This window comes from Sorghum bicolor, chromosome 1 (genome assembly GCF_000003195.3).
Source record: "Sorghum bicolor cultivar BTx623 chromosome 1, Sorghum_bicolor_NCBIv3, whole genome shotgun sequence".
Lineage (NCBI taxonomy): Eukaryota > Viridiplantae > Streptophyta > Magnoliopsida > Poales > Poaceae > Sorghum > Sorghum bicolor.
In genome coordinates this window covers 832658-856301 of record NC_012870.2, presented here as the reverse complement: position 1 = coordinate 856301, position 23644 = coordinate 832658, and the positions used below count along the sequence as shown (strand labels likewise).

At 45.6% G+C, this 23644-nt stretch overlaps 2 protein-coding genes and 2 long non-coding RNA genes across 4 annotated transcripts; 3 read left to right on the top strand and 1 right to left on the bottom strand.

Moving 5' to 3' along the window:
• LOC8061399 (muscle M-line assembly protein unc-89) lies at positions 1451 to 7907 on the top strand. The gene is made up of 4 exons (XM_021451803.1): positions 1451 to 2710; positions 6521 to 6605; positions 7352 to 7393; positions 7498 to 7907. Exons 1-4 carry the CDS (start codon positions 1598 to 1600, stop codon positions 7560 to 7562), a joined length of 1305 nt encoding a protein of 434 aa, XP_021307478.1. The 5' UTR covers positions 1451 to 1597; the 3' UTR covers positions 7563 to 7907.
• On the top strand, positions 9408 to 15013 carry LOC8060860. The gene is made up of 6 exons (XM_002466039.2): positions 9408 to 9500; positions 9815 to 9932; positions 10011 to 10288; positions 10365 to 10526; positions 14234 to 14380; positions 14470 to 15013. Exons 1-6 carry the CDS (start codon positions 9408 to 9410, stop codon positions 14569 to 14571), a joined length of 900 nt encoding a protein of 299 aa, XP_002466084.2. The 3' UTR covers positions 14572 to 15013.
• LOC110432863 lies at positions 15479 to 22826 on the bottom strand. Its single transcript, XR_002450147.1, has 2 exons — positions 22621 to 22826; positions 15479 to 16355 (listed from the first exon to the last, which is right to left on the bottom strand). It is a non-coding gene; the product is annotated as an uncharacterized LOC110432863 (long non-coding RNA).
• Positions 18909 to 22605, top strand: LOC110432862. Its single transcript, XR_002450146.1, has 3 exons — positions 18909 to 20909; positions 21040 to 21111; positions 21473 to 22605. It is a non-coding gene; the product is annotated as an uncharacterized LOC110432862 (long non-coding RNA).

The window sequence follows — 23644 nt, the reverse complement described above, 5'->3', positions numbered from 1 at the left end:
CAATGGGATTTGCCGATTTGGAATCTGTAGCGTCGGGCGACTGGGCAAGTCGGAGACGTCGAGGGCAGGAGGCAACGTTGTTTGGACTTCTGTCTTCTGAACTTCTGGAGTTCTGGTTCGCGGCGGCCGTATACACATACGATGGACAAACGCAATTTACAAATGGGCCTTCTAACGGTGGGCTTACAGTTTACAGCTTACTAGCGGATTAGCCTGTAGCTAATTATTTGCTACCCCATCTTTCTCCATCACTCATAACCACCCACCACTCACTGTCCCTTTACATTGCGGTAGAGTCTCATCGGAACTTTGTGGTCGTGGAGTTCTAGCAAGAGCTTACCGCGCCCACGGTGACTTCCCTACCTCCCATCATGGCCATGTTCGCCTCCTCCACCACTCGTTTGGTGGCATCACCGACGTTCTCATCTCGCTGCCCGCTCTCACCACGTGCCTTGTCTGGCTCCCAAAAATCCCTTCTAAATCCTTTGGAGATGTAGAAGAGAGAGAAAGGTCATGCCTATTGAGGAAGAGGAATAGAGTATTCTAAACTACAAGATTTAGCCATTGCGTAAAATAAAAAATCCATCCAAAGCATAGAGTTCCACAAGGTTGTGTAGAATAGCCCATGAATACCGCATGCTATATATGGTAAACGAAAATTTGGGGATATCGAACTTGCTATCATAGACTAATTAGACTTAAAAGATTTATATCATAATTTACAAGTAAGCTGTAATTAGTTTTGGTTTTCGACTATATTTAATGCTTCATGCATGTGCCGTAAGGTTTGATGTGACAAGAAATCTTGAATTTTTTTTTATTTTTGAGGTAAACTAAACAAGGCTTTAGCAGACTAGATAACACAGCTATTGAACTTTAACTTTTATTTTGAAAAATTAAAAATAATCTAAATAACATGGATACCATATGTTAGAGCAAGATCAATAATAGAGCCAAGTGTTTGGCTATAAGTCAAGTGATTAGAGCCAAATTATACAATAAGTTGTCTCATACTTGTCTCTAAAATTTCTTCTCTTTTCTATTTCTTCTTACAACACTTGCTATTTTGGCCCACCACTACCTATGCATCCGTGCCCAACTTGGTACTTACATAAGAGCAAGTACAATAATAAACTTATAACTAAGCTATTGTTGAATTGGAGGAGAGAAGAGAGATGATAGCTTGGCTCTCATGCAAGCACCGAGCTGGGCACATATGCATAGGTAATGGTGAGCCCAAATAACAAGTGTTGTGAGAAGGAATAGGAAAGAGAAGATGTTTTAGAGACGAGTACGAAACAACTTATTGTATAACTTCGCTCTAATCACTTGGCTCTATTATTAATCTTGCTCTAAGAGCTAAGCTATCATCTTTCTTATCTCTTCTCTCATTCACATTAACATTAGTTTGACTATAAGAGCATTATTTTACTGCTCACATTTCCTTCCACGGTGGCTCGCTCCATTGTTTGTGGAGCTGAAAAGTCTGGAAGGGCCCGCGCGGCCCCGAGAAAATTTTGAACTCTGCAACGAACCACCACGCACCACCGCTTTTTGAGCTCGCGGCGAGGGTTTCGACGGCGGCGGCAGGCGCGACATGGCCGGGAAGAAGCCCACCCCAGTAAAGCCCGCCGCTCCCTCCACCCAGCGCAACGGCAGCGCCGCCCCCGGCTCCAAGAGCCGGCCTAAGCAGGCTTCGGAGGAGGCCGCAGCCGCCAGCGCCAAGGCGCAGTCGGCCTCCAAACCTCGCAAAATCACCAAGGAGAAGCCGGCGGCCGCGAAGAAGAAGCGCGACAAGCCGGAGCCCCAAGTGGGCGGCAAGCGTAAGAAGCAGCAGGCGTCCGCCGACGCGGCCACGCCCGCAAAGAAGAGGAAGAAGGGCGGCGAAGGCCCGGAACCCAAACCCCAGAAGGAAGCAACGCCCGCGAAGAAGCACAAGCCATCCGGCAAGCCGGAGAAGCCTGCGACGCCCGGGAAGAAGCAGAAACCAGCCGTGAAGCCCGCGACGCCCGCAAAGAAGCAGCAGCCAGCCGGGAAGTCCCCGACGCCCGCGAAGAAGCAGAAGCCAGCAGGCAAACCCGCGACGCCCTCGAAGAAGCAGCAGTCAACCGGCAAGCCCGCGACGCCCGCGAAGAAGCAGCAGTCAACCGGCAAGCCCGCCACGCCCGCGAAGAAGCAGCAGTCACCCGGCAAGGCCGCGACGCCCGCAAAGAAGCAGCAGTCCCCTGGCAAGGCCGCGACGCCCGCAAAGAAGCAGCAGTCCCCCGGCAAGCCAGCGACGCCCGCGAAGAAGCATCAGTCACCCGGCAGAGCGGAGAAGCCCACGCCGAAGAAGAAGCATCAGTCACCCGGCAAAGCGGAGAAGCCCACGCCGAAGAAGCAGCAGTCACCCGGCAAAGCGCGGAAGCCCGCGGCGGGAGCGACCTCGCTCCCGAAGAAGCAAGCCAAGCACGAGAAGCCCACGCCCACCAAGAGGAAGCGCGGCGACGATGCGCCCCAAAAGGAGGCCAAGAGCCCCAAGAGAGCGCCTGCCGATGGGGAGGTTCACGCATCTACGCCCGTGAAGAAGAAGCGGAAGGACCAGAAGGCGGCTGCGGCAGACATGGGTGTGTGCAGCTTCCCCATGGCGCGGGTGCGGCAGCTGATGCGGGTCGAGGACGCCACCATCCGCGTTTCCAGTGATGCTGTCTTCCTCATCAATAAGGCTTCCGTATGATTCCGTCCCCCGCATCTATTCGTTTTTGCTCTAAGTGCCTTGGTTTATGCTAGCAATTAGACATCGGAGGATTGAATCTATTGAGTTACTTAGATTTACTTTGATGATGCCATCAGTGCCGACTAGATGTTTGATGAATTGCCTTAAGATATTATCAGCTGTAGGCCTGTAACTGTTAGAACTCCGATGAGGATGAACAAAGAAACACAAGCACAATGATTTGGTGCTGCAAGCGGCAGCGTTTTCTGGTTTCTCTCTATTCATTATAAAGGGAAATACATGCATCCATACATGGTTACAAAATAACTGAGGCAATCACGGTATGCTCACAATCTGTTGTTGTCATCCCAACAACCAAGACATACCGCGTTTTCTGGTTTCTCTCTATTCATTATAAAGGGAAATACATGCATCCATACATGGTTACAAAATAACTGAGGCAATCACGGTATGCTCACAATCTGTTGTTGCCATCCCAACAACCAAGACAGACCGTCTGCCATGCTTAGTCACTAATTAGCCTAAGCTACCAAATATAGTTAACAGGTGCTCAGGGTTTATTCCAACAGTAACCACATGAGCATGTGCTACCTCCAATCCACCCTGCCCAATCTGTCCCTGTGCACTGTGAATGGGTACACCGGAAGAAGTTGCCTTCAAACTTACTAATCCATATGAAGATCTTTCAGTTCTCACTGTTCTGCTGGGATTTGTCTGAAATATTGGTGTTCTACACTTCCAGTGCTGTCTATCGTATTCTTGATCATTGAGATGTTAGGTTTATGCTACTCAGTTGTGGGGTTTCATTTATAAGATTATATTATAGCCTAGTAATTCTTACCTAACAGGCCAGCTAAGGAGCTGTTGCACTCTCCAGAGAGAATGTTGATAGCCTCATTGTAATGTGGGGGTTTCCAGATTTGTTGTCTGTCACTTCTGTTCATCTGTTTGAAGTGTTACATTATCTATTATTCTTGATGGTAATAAACCATCTTTAGCTGAATTGACCCCACTTGTCCCCACCCCCACCCCACCCCATCCAGGTTTGATTTTTCTGGCATTTGTCGAGTTCATTTCTTTACACAAGGCATATATTGAGCAGAAGACTCTTTAGCAACTTAGTACTGGAGAAATTGGTTTGAATTTATATTTTGTTGTCAATTTACATTTGCAAGGTGTAACTAGATATGAATTGTGGGCGTCACTATCTGATCTGGAGAAGTAAACATTTTCTAGCAAAGCATTATATCATTCTATTTGGTGGTGATAGCTTAGGATTGATTTCCTGAGATTTACTGTGTTGATGCAATCAACATCAGAAAGATGCTAGATCAATTAGCTTAGGTATTGACATATTGTTAGTTGCAATCTCAGGACCATGTGCTCCCCTAATCACACCCTGCTCGATTTATGTTTCTGTGCTGCGTTGACCAATACTGTACATAAAGCTAGCGTGTCTTTATTTGCAGGGAGCCAGGGACTTATCTGAAATATTGGTGTTGTACTGTTGTTGATTGTATTCTTGTGCATTTAGACATTAGATTTATGTTACTGAGTTGCTGGATTTTGATAATAGGATTATATTGACCTAATAACATAGTAATTTTTACATATACCCGGAGAGGATGTTTGTGGCCTAGTGTGGGGTGTCCAGATTTGTTATCTGAGAGGATGTTTGTGGCCTAGTGTGGGGTTTCCTTGTCTGCCACTTTTGACTTTTAGAAGCATGAATTATACTACTAGTATCTACTTGTCTTCATGTTAATAAACCATCTGTAGCTAACTGGATTGTCCACATAACACACCGCATCTAGGTTTGATTCTGTTGCCATTTTGGACCACAGGTTATTTCAAAACTCATAGACTAAAACTCAGTGAAGCTTTGTATTTGGAGAATTTTTTCGAGTTCTATTCTGTTGATGATTTGCATTTACAAGGTGCAGCTAGACATGAATTATGAATTATAGGCTTGACTAGCTGATTGAGGCAAGTAAACATGTTCTACTCACTTAACAAGCTAACCGGCTGATGCCTTGCCACTGCCAGCAAAATCATTGACATAAAAGTTTAAGTGCTTTGTGTTAATGGGCTAAATTTTTACAATTTGGCCCTTCTTTGAAGAAAATTTACATTTGGCCTCTGGGAGACGTAAACTAATCTTTGGACCTTGGGGGTCGGCACTAGAAGCCCAGAACCCATAGCTTCGAGGTAATATGTCTCAGCGCCACTACCTATGGCTCTGAGGTGCCTGGCTGCGCACAGCAGGACAACCGAGGTGGCGCTGATGTGGTTGGTAGATCGGAGCCACGGATCTTGGCGCCGAGCTACCAACCACATATCCTGGCGCCGAGATAGCTAACCTAACCAGACAAGCCACATCTCTGTATCTCCCTCTCTCTCGCACTCTCTGATTCTCCCTCTCTCCCCGCCGCTAGGTAGGCCGCCACCGCCGTCAAGCCGCTGTGCCTCCAACGCCTTCCTGTGCCCAACCGCAGCAGCCCGGCGGCCGCCGTTGCCCGCTCCCTCACGCCCTCGTACGCTCCCTCGGCCACCCTTGTCTCCCCGTCTCGTCATGTGCAACCGGCGCCCTCACCTCCTCCGTCCGCCGATGCCCTTGGCAATGAAGCAGGCCGCCGACCACCGTCGGCCGCACGCCGGCACGCTCCCTCGCGCCCCCGTCCGCTCGCAAATTCAGATAGTTATTTAGTAAGGTTATTAGGTGATGTAGTTAGGCAATGTAGTTAGCAAATTTAGTTAGATCATTATTAGGATTTAGGTGACGTAGCAAAGATCTAAACTCGTCGATTCAATGCGTAAAAAATCATTGCCACCCATCGTGAATGAGTAAAAAATTTATTTAGACCATTATATACCAAATCAGTGCGTAAAAAATGAGGGGAGAGAGATTACCTTGCTAGCGAAGATCTATGGATCAAATCCAAGTTTCTAAGGTCAAATTTGTCGATTCAAGAGATTGGGCGGGTAGGGGAGGCCAAGAACCTGAGAGGGAGGAGGAACAAATGAAAGCAGGCCTGGGCAGGAAAACTTGGTCGTGGTTTTGAATCCAAGCTCGGCGCCATGTCCGAGGTCAGAGCCAAGATCTGTGGCTCCGAGGTAGTGACCACGTTAACGACACCTAGGATGCTTTGTTGTGCATGGCCAGACACCTCGGAGCTAAGATCTGTGGCGCTGAGACGTTTTACCTCAGAGCCATGAGTTTTGGCGCCGACCCCTAGGGTCTAAACTCTAAAGATCAGTTTACGTTTCCTAGGGGGCTAAATGTAATTTTTTTCAAAAAAAGGCCAAATTATAAAAAAAAGGGTGTTTAGTGTCTTCAATCTTCATTGAATGGAGGGATAGATGACACCAAAAGAAAAGATTGTTGGAGAGTAGCTTCTTTCTTTTTTTTTTGAGCCAAAAACCGTGGGGCAAAGCCCCCCGGCAACATATATTGAACAGAGAGGTTCAGAGAAAACTTACAAGAGGGAAAGCTAACCAGCGGTTAGAAACAAAAGAACTGAAAACAGATACTAGGGAGAGGGAAGCATCTACTCTTCTACTCTAACCAACTGAAAGCAAAAAGGACAACTAAGAAAACTAAGATTCTACAGAGCACTGTCCCTGTTCTTTGTTAATACTTCATTTTTTGGGGATAGGTTGGGGGAACGATGGTTGTACTGTCTACTACTATTACAATTTGCACCTTTCATCCCTGTAAAATCCATTTGTTCGGAAGACATGCTGACCTTTGGCACTTGCAATGATTTCTATAAGTTGATATTGTAGCTGCACCTGTAATTGCAGGAGTTCTTTTTGGGGAAGTTTGCAGAGGATGCTTATCGCAATGCGGTGAAGGATCGTAAGAAGTCCATTATTTACGACAATCTTTGTAAGTTGGTTATTGCTTCGTATCAGCTTACTGTTTACATTTATCTAAAAAGAACCAACTTAATATTATCTGTGCTTAAGAAGGCAATCAAAAGTCGCAAGCTGTGGCTGCATTTAAGTAGAGAGGAAGAAATATGCAGAACAATCAAAAAGCACACAGAAAACATCAGATTGTTGAAACACAAAGTGTCTACTAAGACCTGAGTGCAGTGATCTTCAAAGTTAGCACGAAGCATAGACTTTGTGTAATATGCCTTGTGTTGTGTGGTTGTAAAAAGACCATTCGCAGGTAAAACCATGCTGTTTGAGTATTTTTCACATGTGGTTAGATGAATCTCTGCAGTGAAGGCAAACAATCAATATAGACAACTGCTGTGTGGAAGAGACAGACGGCTGGTCCCTGAAATCAATATAAACAATCAATATGATTCTGTTAAAGGTCACTCTCAGCGTAAAATAAGACCCTAAACAATCATGTATATCTAGGATTCTGATGCATGAATTTATTCACATCTTTCATCCAATTCCTATAGCTGTGCTCCCATTCTCATCTCAGAATCACCATCAAAATCAAACCTGTTCCCTGTTTAAGTAGTACTCCTTCTATTCCAAATTGTTAGATGTTTTGGCTTATAATTTAGAACAGAAGGAGTACTAAATAGTACTTGTAGCCTTTGGCTTCGATCTATCTCTTTTTATTGTTGGTATATATACACGTCTCATGTCACTTGTGCTCTCCTTTTTCAGCAACAGCTGTTTGCAGCCAGAAGGGTTTAAAGTTCCTTTCAGGTAAATTCTTTATCTTTTGTATAAAATCTCTTGGAACCTACATTTGTTTCTGTTGCTGTGTAGCATGAGGAACTGACTGGGTTCGTTCCTGCAAAATTTTGCAGAATTTGTACCGCAGAGAGTTGCCGCCGAAGATGCTTTGAAGGCGATGGCGGGCAACAACTTGTAACCGATTATGCTAGACTAGATTCTTAGTCCTCTGTTGAGGCATGCTAAGTGTTTTTCCCCAGCATGTACAAGGAAACCTGTTTTACTGACTGATTACTGGATGCTAGTGTTCACACCCTCCATTTGGGAACGTTGCGATGAGCTTTTGTCAACTGTATGTATAATTTCGGGTTAGGGTTCAAAATCTCCAGGGGAATTGTCGGGTGCGGGTGCATCGCTCGCTCGCCCCAGACCATGCTTCCTTCGATCACGCCCATCCAAATCACGTCTCCTCCCCTGCAAGTGAAGTGGATTGGATTTTTGCAGAGGCATGTCATCATGTTGGCATGGAATCACATAGACTTGCCAATACCTACATGAGCATGTCTTGCTTCTCAGGTGTACTGTAATGACATCCTCCAGTGGGCAACCGTATATAAGTCCCTCTTGTAATTTAGCAATTCGAACTCAGAAAGATATAGTGCATACATAAAGTGAGAAAATTCTGTGATCTTAAAAAAACAAACAGTAAGATATATATAGTGCATAGCATACATAAAGAGAATATTATATGATCTTAAAGAAATAAATTAATAGCTTGTTCGCTTTATATAAGACGAGCGAACGGAACGGAGTTTAAAAAACGTGATCTATATGCATAAATAAACAATCTTTAAAAAGTTCTGTACGACTCTCGCCGTAACAACGCCCAAGCCACGTTTAGGCCTGGTTTAGCACTTTTATTTATATTTGGTAATTACTAGGTTTAAAAGATTTGTCTCTCAAATTATATATAAATTATACAATTACTTATTTTTTATTTATATTTAATGCTCTATATATGTGCTAAAAGATTCGATGTGACAGAAAATCTTAAAAAGTTTTTAGATTCTAGACAAACAATGCCTAGAAAATAGAAGAAGGAAAAAAAAAAAAAGCCCCAAACCAGTTCTGCCGTGGGAGTGTGGGACACCCAGCCCGCCTCCGCCTTCCCGTGTGACACCCAGTCCGCGCGCCTCCAAGGCTCCGACTCCTCTTCAACCTGGACTCCCGCCTGTCTCTCCTCCAACCTCGGCAAGATGAGGAAGTGGGTAGTCAATCTCCTCAGCGCCGTCCTCATCGTGGTGCTGTTGGTCGGTCTTGGCTATAGAGTAGCCTTGGTGTCCACCATTCCAAATCCAGTGCAAAATCTAATCCCTTCGCTGGGTCTTTCCTCTCTGGAGTTGGGCGGAGGAGGCAGAGGTGCTGGAGCTCCGGCCAAGGGTGATGGAGGTGCAGCCGATCCTCCACCTCCTGCAGCGCGCCGGAGTGGACCGCAAGATGGTGGAGGTGGGAGAACACCCAGCGCACCGAGCGGCAGTGGCGGAGGTGCCCGTACACCCAGCGCACCAAGCGGCAGCGGACCGCCGAGGATGGACAGCGCTCCTCCTCCTCCTCCCCCCAACACGCAAAAGGTAATATTTTTTTGCTGCCTCGCCGATGACCACCCGGTTCCGGTGCCCACCCCTGCCGCCGGCGGCCACCCGGCACTGGCGCTTTGTCCTGTTGCTCGGGAGCGCTCCTCCTCCCCCCAACACGCAAAAGGTAGTTTTTTTTCCCTGCCTTGCCGGTGACGGTGACCACCCGGTTCCGGTGCCCACCCCTGCCGCCCGCGGCCACCCGGCCCTCCGCCGTCCCCTATGGTGACGGGCGAGGAGAATGCCCGCCTTGACCATGCGTTCGACGTGCTCGACGCGGTGCGCGCCGTAGACGGCTCCCTCGCTGGCGTCACCACCGCCATGAGCAGCGATGGTCTCTCCACCGCCTGAGTGAGGTTGGCCAGCGCCTACGCCTCATCACGCTTCTTCTTGCGGCGATCGCGGGGCCAATGCCCAGCCTTGCCGCAGTGGCGGCAGGTGTCGTCGTCGATCTCCTCTTTGCCGTGGCCACGCCTGGCGCGACGCTTGCCAGAGCCGCCATGGTCGAGGAAGGGAATTGCTAGATGCCGGCGGTAACTCTGACCTCGCCACCCTTCTATCCTGCTAGACGCTTAAGCCTGCTCTACGTTGCGATAGGCTATTATCCATGTAACAGTCTTCTTGAATGTCTGTGTTGCTCCGCTGGGTGGAAGAGCAATTGGTCGGGCTTTCTCTAGCATTCCAAGCTGTGTTAATTGGTCTCCTCCCTGGCAACTTTGAAATATGCACAAATTGCATGCTCGTGTAAAAAATTACAAGTACAGATAATTTGTTTTTTTTTTTTGTGATTTGCTAATATAAATTTGTGGTTTTGTAGTCGCTGCTGAAGGGTGGAAGCGCAGGCACAGGCGATGCAGCAGCAGCAGCATCTCCACCCTGCTTGCCTTGCGGATCTTTTGAAGAGAAGGTCACGAGGAAGGTGGTGCTTCTGTTGGGTAAGCTCTAACATCTGATCTAAAAACTTCGGTCTTTTTTTTGTTCCGACTCCTGAAACACACGGCTTCTTGTTTCAGGTTGTGGAATTTCAACTCTATCCTTCAGTAGCCCGGTGATTATTTACTGGAGCCTTGGTAGCAGTTTGCCAGAGACCATTACCTTCCATAGCCTTTGGGATTTGATAGCCACAGCAGCTAACTGTCTAGCATGGTTGCTATTTGGTATCACACAATTACATATTGAAGGTAATAGAGTCTTTGGTGCAGAGGCTGTCTTAGTTAATCTTCTGGGCCTCATTGTCTACACACTGTGCACCGTAATCAAGATAGCAAGTGATGCAAATGTCCGTAGTAAGGTATTAGATTTTTTCACAACCAACACAAATTAATCGATTTAATCCTTTTTCCTAACTTTATTCACTAAAAACTTAGGGATGCATTGGAGCCATCGTCGCTTTGTGTGGTCCCACTTTCGTCGTTCTGTACTTCACCGTGTTTGGGCCCTTCAAGAGAGAAAGTTTGGCTGCAATATGGATCTCATATGGTGCAGCACTTGTGCAATTCTGCTCACAACTTCTGCCGTTTCGCAGCCTTGTAAGTTAACATACAATTGTTTCATATGGTTTAGTTTTGAAAAATTTACTATTGGTTCTCTAACTCTTTATTTAGTTTGGTTTTCATCCTACAAGTTGAAAGTCTCTCAAACTTTATAACTATCACAGACTATGTCTTTAGGCTCTTTTACTGTGTAACTTAAGGATGTGATAGCCACATCACATGCTGTAGCTACTACATGTCCAAGACTATGTAGTTGACACATCACCTAAGAGCACTCACAAAACCAACTTAGTATGGAGTTTGCAGTCGTTTTGAGAGTTCAAGGAACATGTTTTGTATATGGTTTTGGGAACGAGGGACTAAATAAACTGAAGTCACTTTTTGCAAAGATTGTTCTTTAGGTACCAACAATGAGGGAAAATCATACACTAAAAAAATAGCATAAATGTGTCACATCTGTTGCCGTCGATGAGCAGATCACCACCGGCGTGGAGAAATCTTGTACACCGAGAAGCAGGCTAACTGGGGTAGGAGATAGGTTCCTCTCTTCGTCAATGATTTGTTGATTTATGTTCTGGTTGCCAGTTCTCATACAAGAGTTTTAAGCCTCTCTTACAGACACAACTGGCCTCTAGGGTCCAAATGTCATAGACAGGAATAATAAAGTATCACGATACTGTATAGTCTGCCTCAAGTCCTCGCTGCATCACTTCACTTCCTTGTGCCTTCTGTGGTTTGTGCCTTAGTAGGCATTGTGACAGCTCCCCATCCAAAGAACTTGCTTGTCCCCAAGCAACGCTGTGGGAAAACGTTCCTTGGGCACATAGTAGTCCTCCCAAGTGGTGGCCGATGCGGGCAGGTCAGGCCACTGAACACGGACTTGAGGAACGGCACCACCTCCTTTTTGAACCAGCCGACGCTCCAGGATTTGAATGAGACCTGTCTGAATGGCCTGCAAATCTGTGAGCTTGGGAAGAACTGAGTATACAAGAGTATATTCACGTGTGAAGGGCTTAAGTTGCAAGATATGGAATACCAGGTGAATTTGACTGCCGTAAGCAACACTGCCGATGCGCTCGAAAACAGTATATGGTCCAAAATACTTGAATGCCAGCTTAGGAAATAGACAACTAGCCACTGAAGACTCAGTGTATGGCTGCAGTTTGAGGAGCACTTGATTGCCACTGTGAATTGTTGGTCAGTACGCTTACAATCAGCCATAATCTTCATGCGGTTTTTAGCGACTTGCCGATGTTGTTTCAATGCTTGTAACTGTTCTTCTTGAGCAGTGATGAGGTCCTGGACTGCTGTTTGGGATATTTGTGCTTAAAATAGGCGTAGCACTCAGATTTGGTTCGTATCCATACGGAGCCATGAATGGTGTGCAACCCAAAGAAGAGTGATAGGAAGAGTTGTACCACAGTTCTGCCAATGAGAGCCAAGCCTTCTAGTGACTTGGGGAACGCATGAATAGTGCACCCAAGATACATCTCCAAGCATTTGTCGATGTGTTCTGTCTGACCTTCAGACTGTGGATGGTAGGCAATACTCAGGTTGAGTTGAACTCCATATAGCTTGAATAATTCCTTCTGAAAAATACTGAGAAAGATGGTATCCCAATTAGTCACTATAGTTTTGGGTAACCCATGGTGGCGAACCACATTGTCCAAAAATATCCGTGCAATGCCTGGAGCTGTGTAGAGATGGCGAATGGCAATGAAGTGCGCTGCTTTGGTCAGTCGATCCATGACCATCGGAATGGCATTATAGCCTTCATACTTTGGTAATCCTTGGACAAAATCCATACAGAGGTCCTGCCACATACCGTGAGGAATGGGAAGAAGGAGACCTGCTGGTTTTGTGTGGGTTGTTAGGTTGATCTCTACCGGCCCAAGTCCAAAGACTGGGTCGGACCCCTTGACCGTGTCCTGATCGGGGACATCCAGCCGTCTACTGGCTGGTGGGCCCTTGTCGCGCAGTGCATATAAGAGAAGATGGGGGCCAGGGCACAAGACACGAGGTTCACCGCTACAGTGCCGCGAGTCCCCACCTAACCCTAGACCGATTGAGAGGGACGCACTGCCAGCGACGGGAAGTCCGCCGCCGCCACTACCTCGACCTTGAGGTTCCCTGCTGACCCGAAGGTATTGTTCCCCACCTCTCTCCCATCCTCTCTTACTCTCTGGATCCATGAAGTCGAAGTTGTTTATCACAAATAGAAGTAAATACTCACTGATCCTAGAACGATCTAAAGATCTAACATGGGTATGTTTGGCTTGCCGGCAAATCTGGCATTGCGAAACATAACTGTCAACACCCTATCGAAGACCTTTCCATGCAAAAGGGCGTTTGAGACGAATGATATGTCGCATGAGCACCAGAGTGGCCTCTCATAGGACTTGAGTGAAATGCAGCAATGAGTTTTGTTTAGACCGCTGAATTGGGGCAAGTCCAAATCCGGTTGTTGTGGTGAATAAGATCATCGTGCAAATTGTATCCTTTTGCATCGGGGCTGCCAGGCTGTGAAGAGCTTGCTGTATCAGGGCATAGGAATTGAGGACCTCATGTATCCATAATGATTGCGCTTGAGATACTGTTTGGAGAACCTTTAAATGTGCCACCCAAGACAACGCGGCTGCCAAGTTGTCCTTGCCTTTGTGGTAAACTATCTTGAACTGTAGTCCCATCAAATGAGCCATAGCCTGCTCGCAAAAAAAAAAGAGCCATAGCCTTACGCTGCATGTCAGAGTGTACGTTGTGTTTGTTCAAGTAGGCCAATGATTTGTGGTCAGTCTTGATGATAAATTCCTGACGCTGTAGGTATTGGCGTGTCACTTTGCCACTACAATAATGAGGGCAAAGAACACTTTCTCATATATAGAAAGGCTGCGATTTTTGGCGCCAAGAGCTTTACTCAGGAAAGAAATTGATTGCCCATGTTGCATCAGCACATCGCCTACTCCATCGCCGCAAGCATCTGTTTCCACGGTAAAGTGAGCATCAAAATTAGGCAAGGCGAGTACCAGAGTAGTTGCCATTGCTTACTTTAGCTTGCTGAAAGCCAATTCAGCCTCTGCTGGCCAAGGAAACACTTTCTGGCAGAGAAAAATTTGTCAATGGTTTAGCGATGATCCCATAGTGTCGCACAAAACGGTGATAGTAACCGGTCAGGTCCAAGAAACCCTGGAGTTCTGTGAAAGACTGTGGTGGTGTCCATTTCAACATTCCTGCTGTTTTGGAGGGATGAGCAGCAACCCTGTTGTCTGAGATGATGTGTCCTAGGTATTCCAAGTTGGACTGTCCAAAGCAGCATTAGCTGGCTTTCAGATATAATTTGTGTGCGCGGAGCAACGGAATCAAACACCTGGTTCGGAAACCCTCCTAATTGGTGCCAATCCCGTTCCCAACTCCTGGTGTGTGGATCGACCATGGGATTTTACAAGTGGCCGTGCCACACAACCCGAGTCGAATGGCAGACCGATGCCGTTGCCATCGCAGCCAAATCCGAGCACAACTTACTGAATTTTACACACAAACACTTCACTTCCTGGTATCATAGACAGGGATAACAAAGTATTACAATACTGTATAGTCAGCCGTTGAGTACTCGCTGCAACGCTTCACTTCCTATAGTTATTTCAAAAAACGTGTGTCTTTGATGCAAGATAGACTAATGGTATGCTACCACCTACAAGCACCACATGTTCATTCAAATATAACAGATTTTGCTGTATGTTGTGCAGTTCCTACTCTGCCGTCCTCCTGCTGATGCTCCTCCCCAACACCCCAACACGAAGAAGTTGGTCATCTTCTCCCGTGGTTGCAACTTAATTGTGTATGTGTATTGGGCGATGTACTGCGTTTTCACTTACAAGCATGACTTCTTTGAGGTAAACTGCCAGTCATACCTACTTAACGTGCATGATTTTTTCTTCTGTTGCATTTAACCTAATTTGAATGGGCCGGGCCATAATTTCAGGCAGCGAATATTGTTGGCGCTGTTTTGGCCTTGATCACTTTTGCAATTCACCTGATATATGCCCTGGAGCCGCAAGCAGCAGGGCCGAAAGCAGCAGCCTGAGCAGAGAAGAAGCAGAGGACAGCAACAAAGAGCATACAAATACTGTAGAAAAAAAAAATGTAGTAGTAACACGAAACAACTCCACTGGCTACCAGAATGACAGTCGAGTAAAATCAGTAGAAACTCTAGGCTATTGGATGGAGCTTTTGTCACATTTCTTGATCCACCCTACTCGAAACGCTAAGCTATTGGATGGAGCTTTTGTCACATTTCTTGATCCATCCTTAGCAAATGCTTGGACTAATATCGGCTTGGACTCAGATCACGCTGGGACGTGAGGACATATCGGGGACCTCTTTGGTTCAGGGGTTTGTACTGGCCCTTTTGGTGTCTCAGGTTGTACTGGTCTGATGGATTTGCTGTCGTCAGGTGTGAGTTTTTATGCAAAATTCTGTTAAGGTTTGACTCAGCGTGATATGATTCAGATGTTTTGAGATAAGTATGATCCATTTCAATTTCAAACAGATACGCCAAAAAAAAAACTGAGTTTTGCAGCAGCATGATCTGGTGTTTCTCGTGATTTTGTTTTTAAGTCTTGCGGCATGTAGTTTTGTTTATATGTGTGCAGCCACTTAACCTAAATTAGGATCTGGTTTTGTAAGAGATTAGATGCTTTGGCTTTGACTTGCTACAAGGAATGATGAATCTGATGTAGAACCTATTCGTATCGCTAGGCATTTATCTTAATCTCGCGAATGTCTTTTACAAACAACAGATGAGACTCGTATTGCCTGAGATTCCCCCAAAGATGAAACTATCACTTGCACTGGACATGACGTGCATATGTAGCTTTAAGCCTGTATGCAAGATTGTTCCACAATTGGACAACATATACTTGTACATAAAAGTTGGAGTCCCAATCTTCTTTTCGTCTAGTCAGTTCATGCTTGATCTGGTCTAATGTCACTTATCGGCCACCCTAAACAATGCTCCATATATATGTAATATACAAAATTTTAGTCACGAACCAAATAAACTAAAACCACATTCTGATTATTTTAGACATGGAGTTGTTCCCGCTCACAAACTTTCCAATCATCCATCCCTGCACACCTTTACACTCTTTTCTCTATTAGCAAAGCTATATTATACATCAATCTAGCTAATCTAGGAGTACAAATTTGTTGTTTGGAAACACTCTGATCCAAACATCTAGCTAGAGCTGAGAGGCAGCTCTCATCTCTACCAGTCAGGGAACCGGGAGGGGAAGCTTCAAAGTTCAAACTATTGGTAGTAGTGAACTTGGCATGGGCCCTTGGAGCCCTTCGCAGGGTAGCCTTGGAGCAGGAAGCCTTGCAGTGAAGATATCCCAACCCCGCCACCTCTCCCTCAACGTCAAACTCAGCCTTCCCCACAACATGCTGCTCACTCTGAATCAAAGCACGCACCTCGTCGCGTAGCAGGACAGCCTCATCCTTGGCTTCCACGTTGGCCACGCCGCCACACACACAGAATGTTGGCACGTGGCCCCACGCCAAGAGCATGCCGTGATAGGAGACACGCAGCATTGAGTTGCCACCTCCAAGGCTCCAATTCTGTTACAGCACCCTGAGACCGGGATCCTAACTTGTGCATCAACTGTGAGGTGGAAAGCTGGTGGCACAGGTGGCGAGGGGCTGCGATCGAGCCCCTCGATGTCTACGAGCACAACAAAGAGACAGGGTCGGGCCAAATATCATGGCTACACTGGCATTCTGATAGCCTTGGCTGACACTGGACTTGATGGGGGACATAGAGGCCTTTTGCTTCTTCTTTTTTTTCCCTGAAAGCTAGGTAAGCTGCACCTGCAATTCAATTACAGGATAACAACGAATGTGTCACTATGTGTTGATGTTGAGTGCCCAAGAGGCCAAGAACCTGATATAAAAAACTGAAACGAGACAGAGGTGAGGGTACATTTAGGTGCAGTTTGATTCAAAAAAATGTAATACAAACTAAGCTGGCTCCAGACATAACGAAAATATGTAAACTCTGAATATGTTTGGTATCACTATCACATATTCACATTGTACAGTAAAGAACATATAGATAGATAATTGGTCCTCTCTCTAGTGTACATATATTAAGCATAGTTAGAGCAACTCCAACCCTGATAGAAATAATCTGTGCATAGGATCGACTAGTAGTAGATCTAGACGGGTACAATCTTTAACTGGTAAACAACAAGGTACATATTCTATACAAGATCTAAAATGGAAACAGTAAATACAATTAAATGAGTCGGGATTAATAGGATTAGACCGTCGAGAGAAGGAGCAGCAGGGGCGGCGGAAGACGATCCCGAGGCCATCACGTCGGTGGTGGAGTGGATCTTCGAGGACGTCGATGGTGGCGGTGATGCGGATGTCGAGGTGGCGCAGATCCGGCGTCGGTGAGTTTTCCCGTCGCTGGCTGCGCTTCCCTGATCGGCTAGGGTTTTCTAGGGTTTGTAGATGTCGGTGGGGAGGAGTGGCAACTGTTCAACTCGTGAACAGTGCCGCCGGCCCCCACCTCTTATTTATAGCGCAGTGCGACGGGGCCCACCAACCATATAGGGTTGGGCGCCCCCGATCAGGGCGCGAGACAAGGCCCAATAAGGCCGTTGGGCCATATTGGTGGGAGATCAAACCAACATTCTCCCCCTTGATCTCACTCTATTCTTTGTCTGTATTCTTTCTTTTCAAACTCTTTTACCTTATTTATTTCATCACAAATTAGTGCATAGAACTGCGTCATCATCACGGTCTATCGCCGATAGACTTGACAGCTACGAATACACTTCTCTGATCTGAAACAAATTCTGTTATTCTTTGGGCCTCTTTGTCCAGGAATCATAGGCTTTCCCTTAAACCCATGCCGGCTACGTGTTCTCTAAACACGCTGGGTGGTAAGCCTTTGGTAAGCGGATCCGCAAGCATCTTTTCAGTGCTTATATGCTCAAGCTTTATGACATGATCCCGGATCTTATCTTTCACAACATAGTACTTTATGTCAATGTGTTTGGCAGCACCACTTGACCTATTGTTGTGTGCATATTCTACTGCTGGATTATTATCGCAGTATAACTGTAGTGGTTTAGAGATGTTATCAACCACTCTCAAACCGGGTATGAACTTCTTTAACCAGTTCACCTGCCCCGACGCCTCAAAACATGCTACAAATTCGGCATACATTGTGGACGATGTAGTGACCGTCTGTAATTTACTTTTCCACGATATGGCTCCATTTGCGAGAGTAAATACATAGCCTGACGTGGACTTTCTGTTATCTCCCGCATAATCTGAATCTGAATATCCTACTATCTGTAGGGAATCTGATCTCTTGTATGTAAGCATGAGGCTCTTTGTTCCTTGCAAATAACGCAAGACCTTCTTTACTAATTTCCAGTGTTCCACACCTGGATTACTCTGAAATCTGCCAAGCAACCCGGTAACAAAAGCTAAGTCAGGGCGAGTACATACTTGAGCGTACTGTAAACTTCCAACAGCCGAAGCATATGGAACTGATCTCATCTGGTTGAGCTCATACTCATTCTTGGGACACTGAAAATCCCCATATCTGTCGCCCTTGACTATCGGTGCAGGTGATGCACTACATTTGTGCATATTGTATCTCTCTAGAACTTTTTCTATATATGCTTTCTGTGATAATCCCAATACCCCCTTCTTTCTATCTCGGTGAATCTCTATGCCCAAAACATATGATGCTTCACCAAGATCTTTCATGTCAAATTTCGAGGACAAGAATTTCTTTGTTTCCTGCAGTAGACCGACATCACTACTTGCGAGTAGGATATCATCCACATACAAGATTAGGAAGATGTACTTCCCATTCTTAAACTTTGCATAAACACAGTTGTCCTCTACATTCTGTTTAAACCCAAAACTTCTTATGGTCTCATCAAACTTCAAATACCACTGTCTTGAAGCTTGTTTTAATCCATAAATGGATTTCTTTAGGCGGCATCCCATTCGCTCTTTTCCTTCCACGACAAAACCTTTCGGTTGTGCCATGTAAACATTTTCCTCCAAATCCCCATGTAGGAAAGCCGTCTTAACATCCATCTGATGTAATTCTAAATCATAATGTGCTACTAGAGCCATTATGATCCTGAAGGAATCCTTACATGAGACTGGAGAGAATGTCTCATTGTAATCAATCCCTTCTCTTTGCGTAAAGCCTTTTGCCACAAGTCGCGCTTTAAATCTTTCTACATTCCCTTGGGAGTCATACTTGGTTTTGTAGACCCATTTACAGCCTACTGTTTTGGCTCCTTTAGGAATTTCTTCTAAATCCCAAACTCCATTGGAGTTCATGGATTTCATCTCTTCTATCATAGCTTCTAGCCACTCCTGTGAGTTGGCGCTTCTCATGGCCTCATCATATGAGGTGGGATCACCCTCCATATGAAATTCCTCTGTGTTAAAAACTTCATAGTCATCTGGGATAGCTGACCTTCTGATTCTTTGAGATCTTCTCGGTGCCTCCACAGTTGGCACTTGATCTGGTTGGGGCTGTTGTTGCTCCCCCTCGCCTGTGGCAACTGGTTCTTCTATGGGCTCCTGAAGGACAGGTTCCTCATTTTCATCTGTTGTTGCCACAGGAGAGTGAGCAATTGTTTCTGGCATCACAGTGTCGGGCACTGTTGGTGCATTCACAATGGGTAATTCAAAAAATGGCTCTTGAATCATCGGAGTGGGTGCATACACCCGCTTCTCTTCAAGATCAATCTTTCGAGCTACCACGCTCCCCCTGATCAGCTCATCCTCTAGAAATACGGCGTGTCTCGTTTCTACAAACTTTGTATATCTGTCTGGACAGTAGAAACGATAACCCTTTGATTTTTCTGGGTAGCCAATGAAATGGCAACTGACTGTTTTGGGATCTAGCTTTCCAATGTTTGGGTTAAATACTTTAGCCTCAGCTGGGCTCCCCCACACACGCAAGTGGCTTAGCGAGGGAACTCTTCCTGTCCACAACTCATACGGTGTTTTAGGCACCGATTTACTGGGAACTCTGTTTAGAATGTGAATGGCGGTTTTTAATGCCTCCATCCACAAACTTAGTGGTAATGTAGAGTAACTAATCATACTTCGCACCATATCCATCAGGGTACGGTTGCGTCTTTCAGCTACTCCATTCTGCTGAGGCTCGCCCGGTGTAGAATACTGGGCTACTATGCCATGCTCCTGTAAGAACTTTGCAAAAGGTCCAGGAACTTGGCCATAAGGGGTGTGCCGACCATAGTACTCCCCTCCACGGTCGGATCTGACTATCTTAATCTTTAAGTTGTGCTGATTTTCAACTTCAGCCTTAAATATCTTGAACTTATCTAATGCCTCTGTTCTTTCTTTAATTGGATAAATATACCCAAATCGGGAGTAATCATCTGTGAATGTTATGAACGAGTCATAGCCATCCATACTTTTCACAGGAAACGGTCCACAGATGTCCGTGTGGATTATTTCTAAAATCCCAGTGCTTCTTTTGGCATTCTTTTTAATTTTCTTTGCAAATTTTCCTTTAATGCAGTCTATGCATTGATCTAATTCTGAGAACTCAAGTGGAGGAAGAATTTCATTCTTTACTAATATCTCTATTCTCCCCCTCGAAATGTGGCCTAAACGACAATGCCATAATTTCGACGATACATCTTGAGTTCGCTTTCTTTTTCTATTCTCACTCTGAGACAAGGACGTGTTTTCTGTAGCATCACATACGGAATTCACTGTTTCACGAAGCGATAATAAATAAAGATCTTGTTGTTGGAATGCAACACCAACACAGTCATTATTACAATAAATCTGGCACTTGCCATCACCAAAATGACAAGCAAAATTATCATCGTCCAAACGTGAAACACTAATCAAATTTCTCTGAAGCGAAGGAACATAAAGGACATCTCTAAGTAAAAGTGTGAAGCCACTAGCAAGCTCCAGGGAGACATCGCCAACAGCTTCAACATCTGCTCTGACTCCATTCGCCACTCTAATGTGTCTTTCTCTTCTTGTTGTCGTCCTTGTCGAGCTGAACCCCTGTAAAGAATTAGCAACATGAACAGTTGCACCTGAGTCAACCCACCAAGTGGATTTAGAATAACTTATATACAGGGATTCATTTACAAAGGTAATAATATTCTCACCACATGATCTGAGTTTCATCTGTAGCCAATCAGGGCATCTTTTCTTGTAGTGTCCTTCTTTCTTGCAGTAGAGACATTGGTTTTGGTTCACTACAAACTGGTTCTGTTGAGGGAGATGCTGCATGGTAGGCTGAGACTGGTTCTGGCCCTGGTGCTGGGTGGAAGGCTTGCCCTGTTGCTGCATAGGGCCCTTTCCCTTGTTCTTTGAAGGAGAATGGTAAATCTTTTTCTTGTTGTCCCTCAAATGGTTGATTGAACCACCATTTGAGGCTTTGATTCTCTCTTCTTCTTGAGCACACATAGCAATAGTCTTTTCTAAGTCCCATGTTTCTGGTTGCATGTTGTAGTTAACAACAAAGGTTTCAAATTCTTTTGGCAACGACGCAAAAACCAAATGAACAAGGAAAGCATCAGTGATGGTGAGATCCTTGAACTTTTTGATTTTAGATGCCAAGTGACTCATTCTAAGGATGTGCTCTCTAATACCAGTGCCACCACCAGTATATTTCTGTGAGATCAGTTCTTTGATCATTTCTGTTGCATACGTTTTTGTAGAGCCAGTAAACTGCCTCTTTATAGTATCTAGGTAATCTTTAACGCTGTCTACTACTGGAATGGAATCTGATATGTGAGACTCCATCGTGTTCTGTACAAGCGTTTTACATTTCTTGTTTGCTGATTCCCACTTTTTCTTTTCAAGGTCATAAGACATCTGGATGGGAGCAAACTCTCTTTCTCTTTTCTGCCATGCATCATCTGTCTCATCTGTTGCCCGCACAGGTGGCACGGGCTGGACGGGACGCTCTGTGTCAAGGACCCAGTCCACCTCAGCAAAGGTGAAGGCCATGTCGATCTTTTTCCTCCACTCAACGTAGTTGTCCCCTTTGAGTGGTGGAATGGTGTTGATGAACGTCATCAACGAGTAAGCTCCTGAAACACAAACCTCTGGGTGAGAACATAAATAATCACAATTGTATGCCTTAGTATCAACGTTGGTCAAAATTAAAACATACAACTGTTTATGCAATAAAACTATATCACCGTTGGGCAGAAATAGAATTAATGCATAATAATCTTTTAATCACATCATAATACTGCCATTAATCAACGTTGGTCAGAATAATAACAATATTATAATAATCTGGAAAACATATCTATGTTCAAAGATTAAATTCTCCCGTTGGTTCGAATTTAATAGTGAAAGAAATATCGTCGAGAGAAGGAGCAGCAGGGGCGGCGGAAGACGATCCCGAGGCCATCACGTCGGTGGTGGAGTGGATCTTCGAGGACGTCGATGGTGGCGGTGATGCGGATGTCGAGGTGGCGCAGATCCGGCGTCGGTGAGTTTTCCCGTCGCTGGCTGCGCTTCCCTGATCGGCTAGGGTTTTCTAGGGTTTGTAGATGTCGGTGGGGAGGAGTGGCAACTGTTCAACTCGTGAACAGTGCCGCCGGCCCCCACCTCTTATTTATAGCGCAGTGCGACGGGGCCCACCAACCATATAGGGTTGGGCGCCCCCGATCAGGGCGCGAGACAAGGCCCAATAAGGCCGTTGGGCCATATTGGTGGGAGATCAAACCAACAAACCCAAGTCTCTAAATTAAGCCTAGGAGCTCAAATTAAGACCCAACTCCAACCCACCTCCTAAACAAGTAGGATAGGAGGTTCTAGATACGAGGGGTTGAAACTAAGGGCATGGAAAATGGGAGCCGAGGTGGGTTGGAGTTGATTTTTTTGAATCAAGTCCCTAGATTTACAATAGGGACTTGTTTAGAAGGTGGGTTGGAGTTGCTCTTAGTAGGCATAATATATGTACACTTGCAATTAGATGGGATCTGATAACAAATAGCCCAGGGTAGCTTAGATTAGGTTTTGGGTGCTCGGTTTGGTTCGGCAGGAAGCGAAGAGACGGGGCGGGCTGCGGCCATACCTGGCCTGGTGGTGCGCTTTGCCGGAGATGGGCTCGACGGAGACCGGGGCAAGACCTGGCGGCGTCGATTGTTTCGCCGAGAGAGAGAGAGAGAGAGCGGGGAGGCAGGCGGCGGGAATAAGCGGCTGGGGTGGGCGTGAGTTTTTATCTTCATCATGATGAAAAATTCTAAACTCCATATCTAATCCACTAGTTTGGCCTGTTGGGCTGGGCCTTTGGGGAGCTCGGTCTTTGGGTGATTGGGCCGACATCGTGCAGAAAGGTGAGAAGGCCTCAGAAGGGTATATATCTGAAAAAAAAAACCATGCGTGCTATGACGCACATAACAGCACTGCTGCCTTTGCCTTTTTTTTTTTTTTCTGATCTTGGTGACTTAACGAGGAGCAACCGTGCGGCCAAAAGTTTGTGGACATACAAAATCTCCGAGAGCCAAATCCATGAGCTGCTTTGATAGCCATACATGTTGATAGCCATGGAGTGGAGGTGCCCAAATGAGTGATCCATGTAATTGACAAGAGAAGCTAAGGAAGGCCGGATTTACTACTCTGGAAAAGACATCGTGAAGTTAATGGAGGGAACGAGGGTGAAAACCAATCAAACTAGTAAAGTCGGTATTTTTGTTTTTTTAGAGCACGCCTATGGCGTGTTTTCATTAAGTAGGAGTTAGAAATTTGATACAGCCAGAAGGCACCCTAACACCATATAAGTCGATATTTTTGGACACGTACAAAAAAAAAATTAAAAGACTCGTTAGAATCGATCAGCGACGAAGCCACCAGCACCTATGCTACCGGTGCTCCAGCCCGGGCTACCAGCCATGGATACACTAAGCCTCAGCCTTGTTTAGTTCACTCCGAAATCTAAAAAGTTTTCAAGATTCCCTATCACATCGAATCTTGCGGCATATGTATGAAGCATTAAATATAGACGAAAACAAAAACTAATCACACAGTTTGACTGTAAATCATGAGATGAATCTTTTGACCCTAGTTAGTATATGATTGGACAATATTTAACACAAACA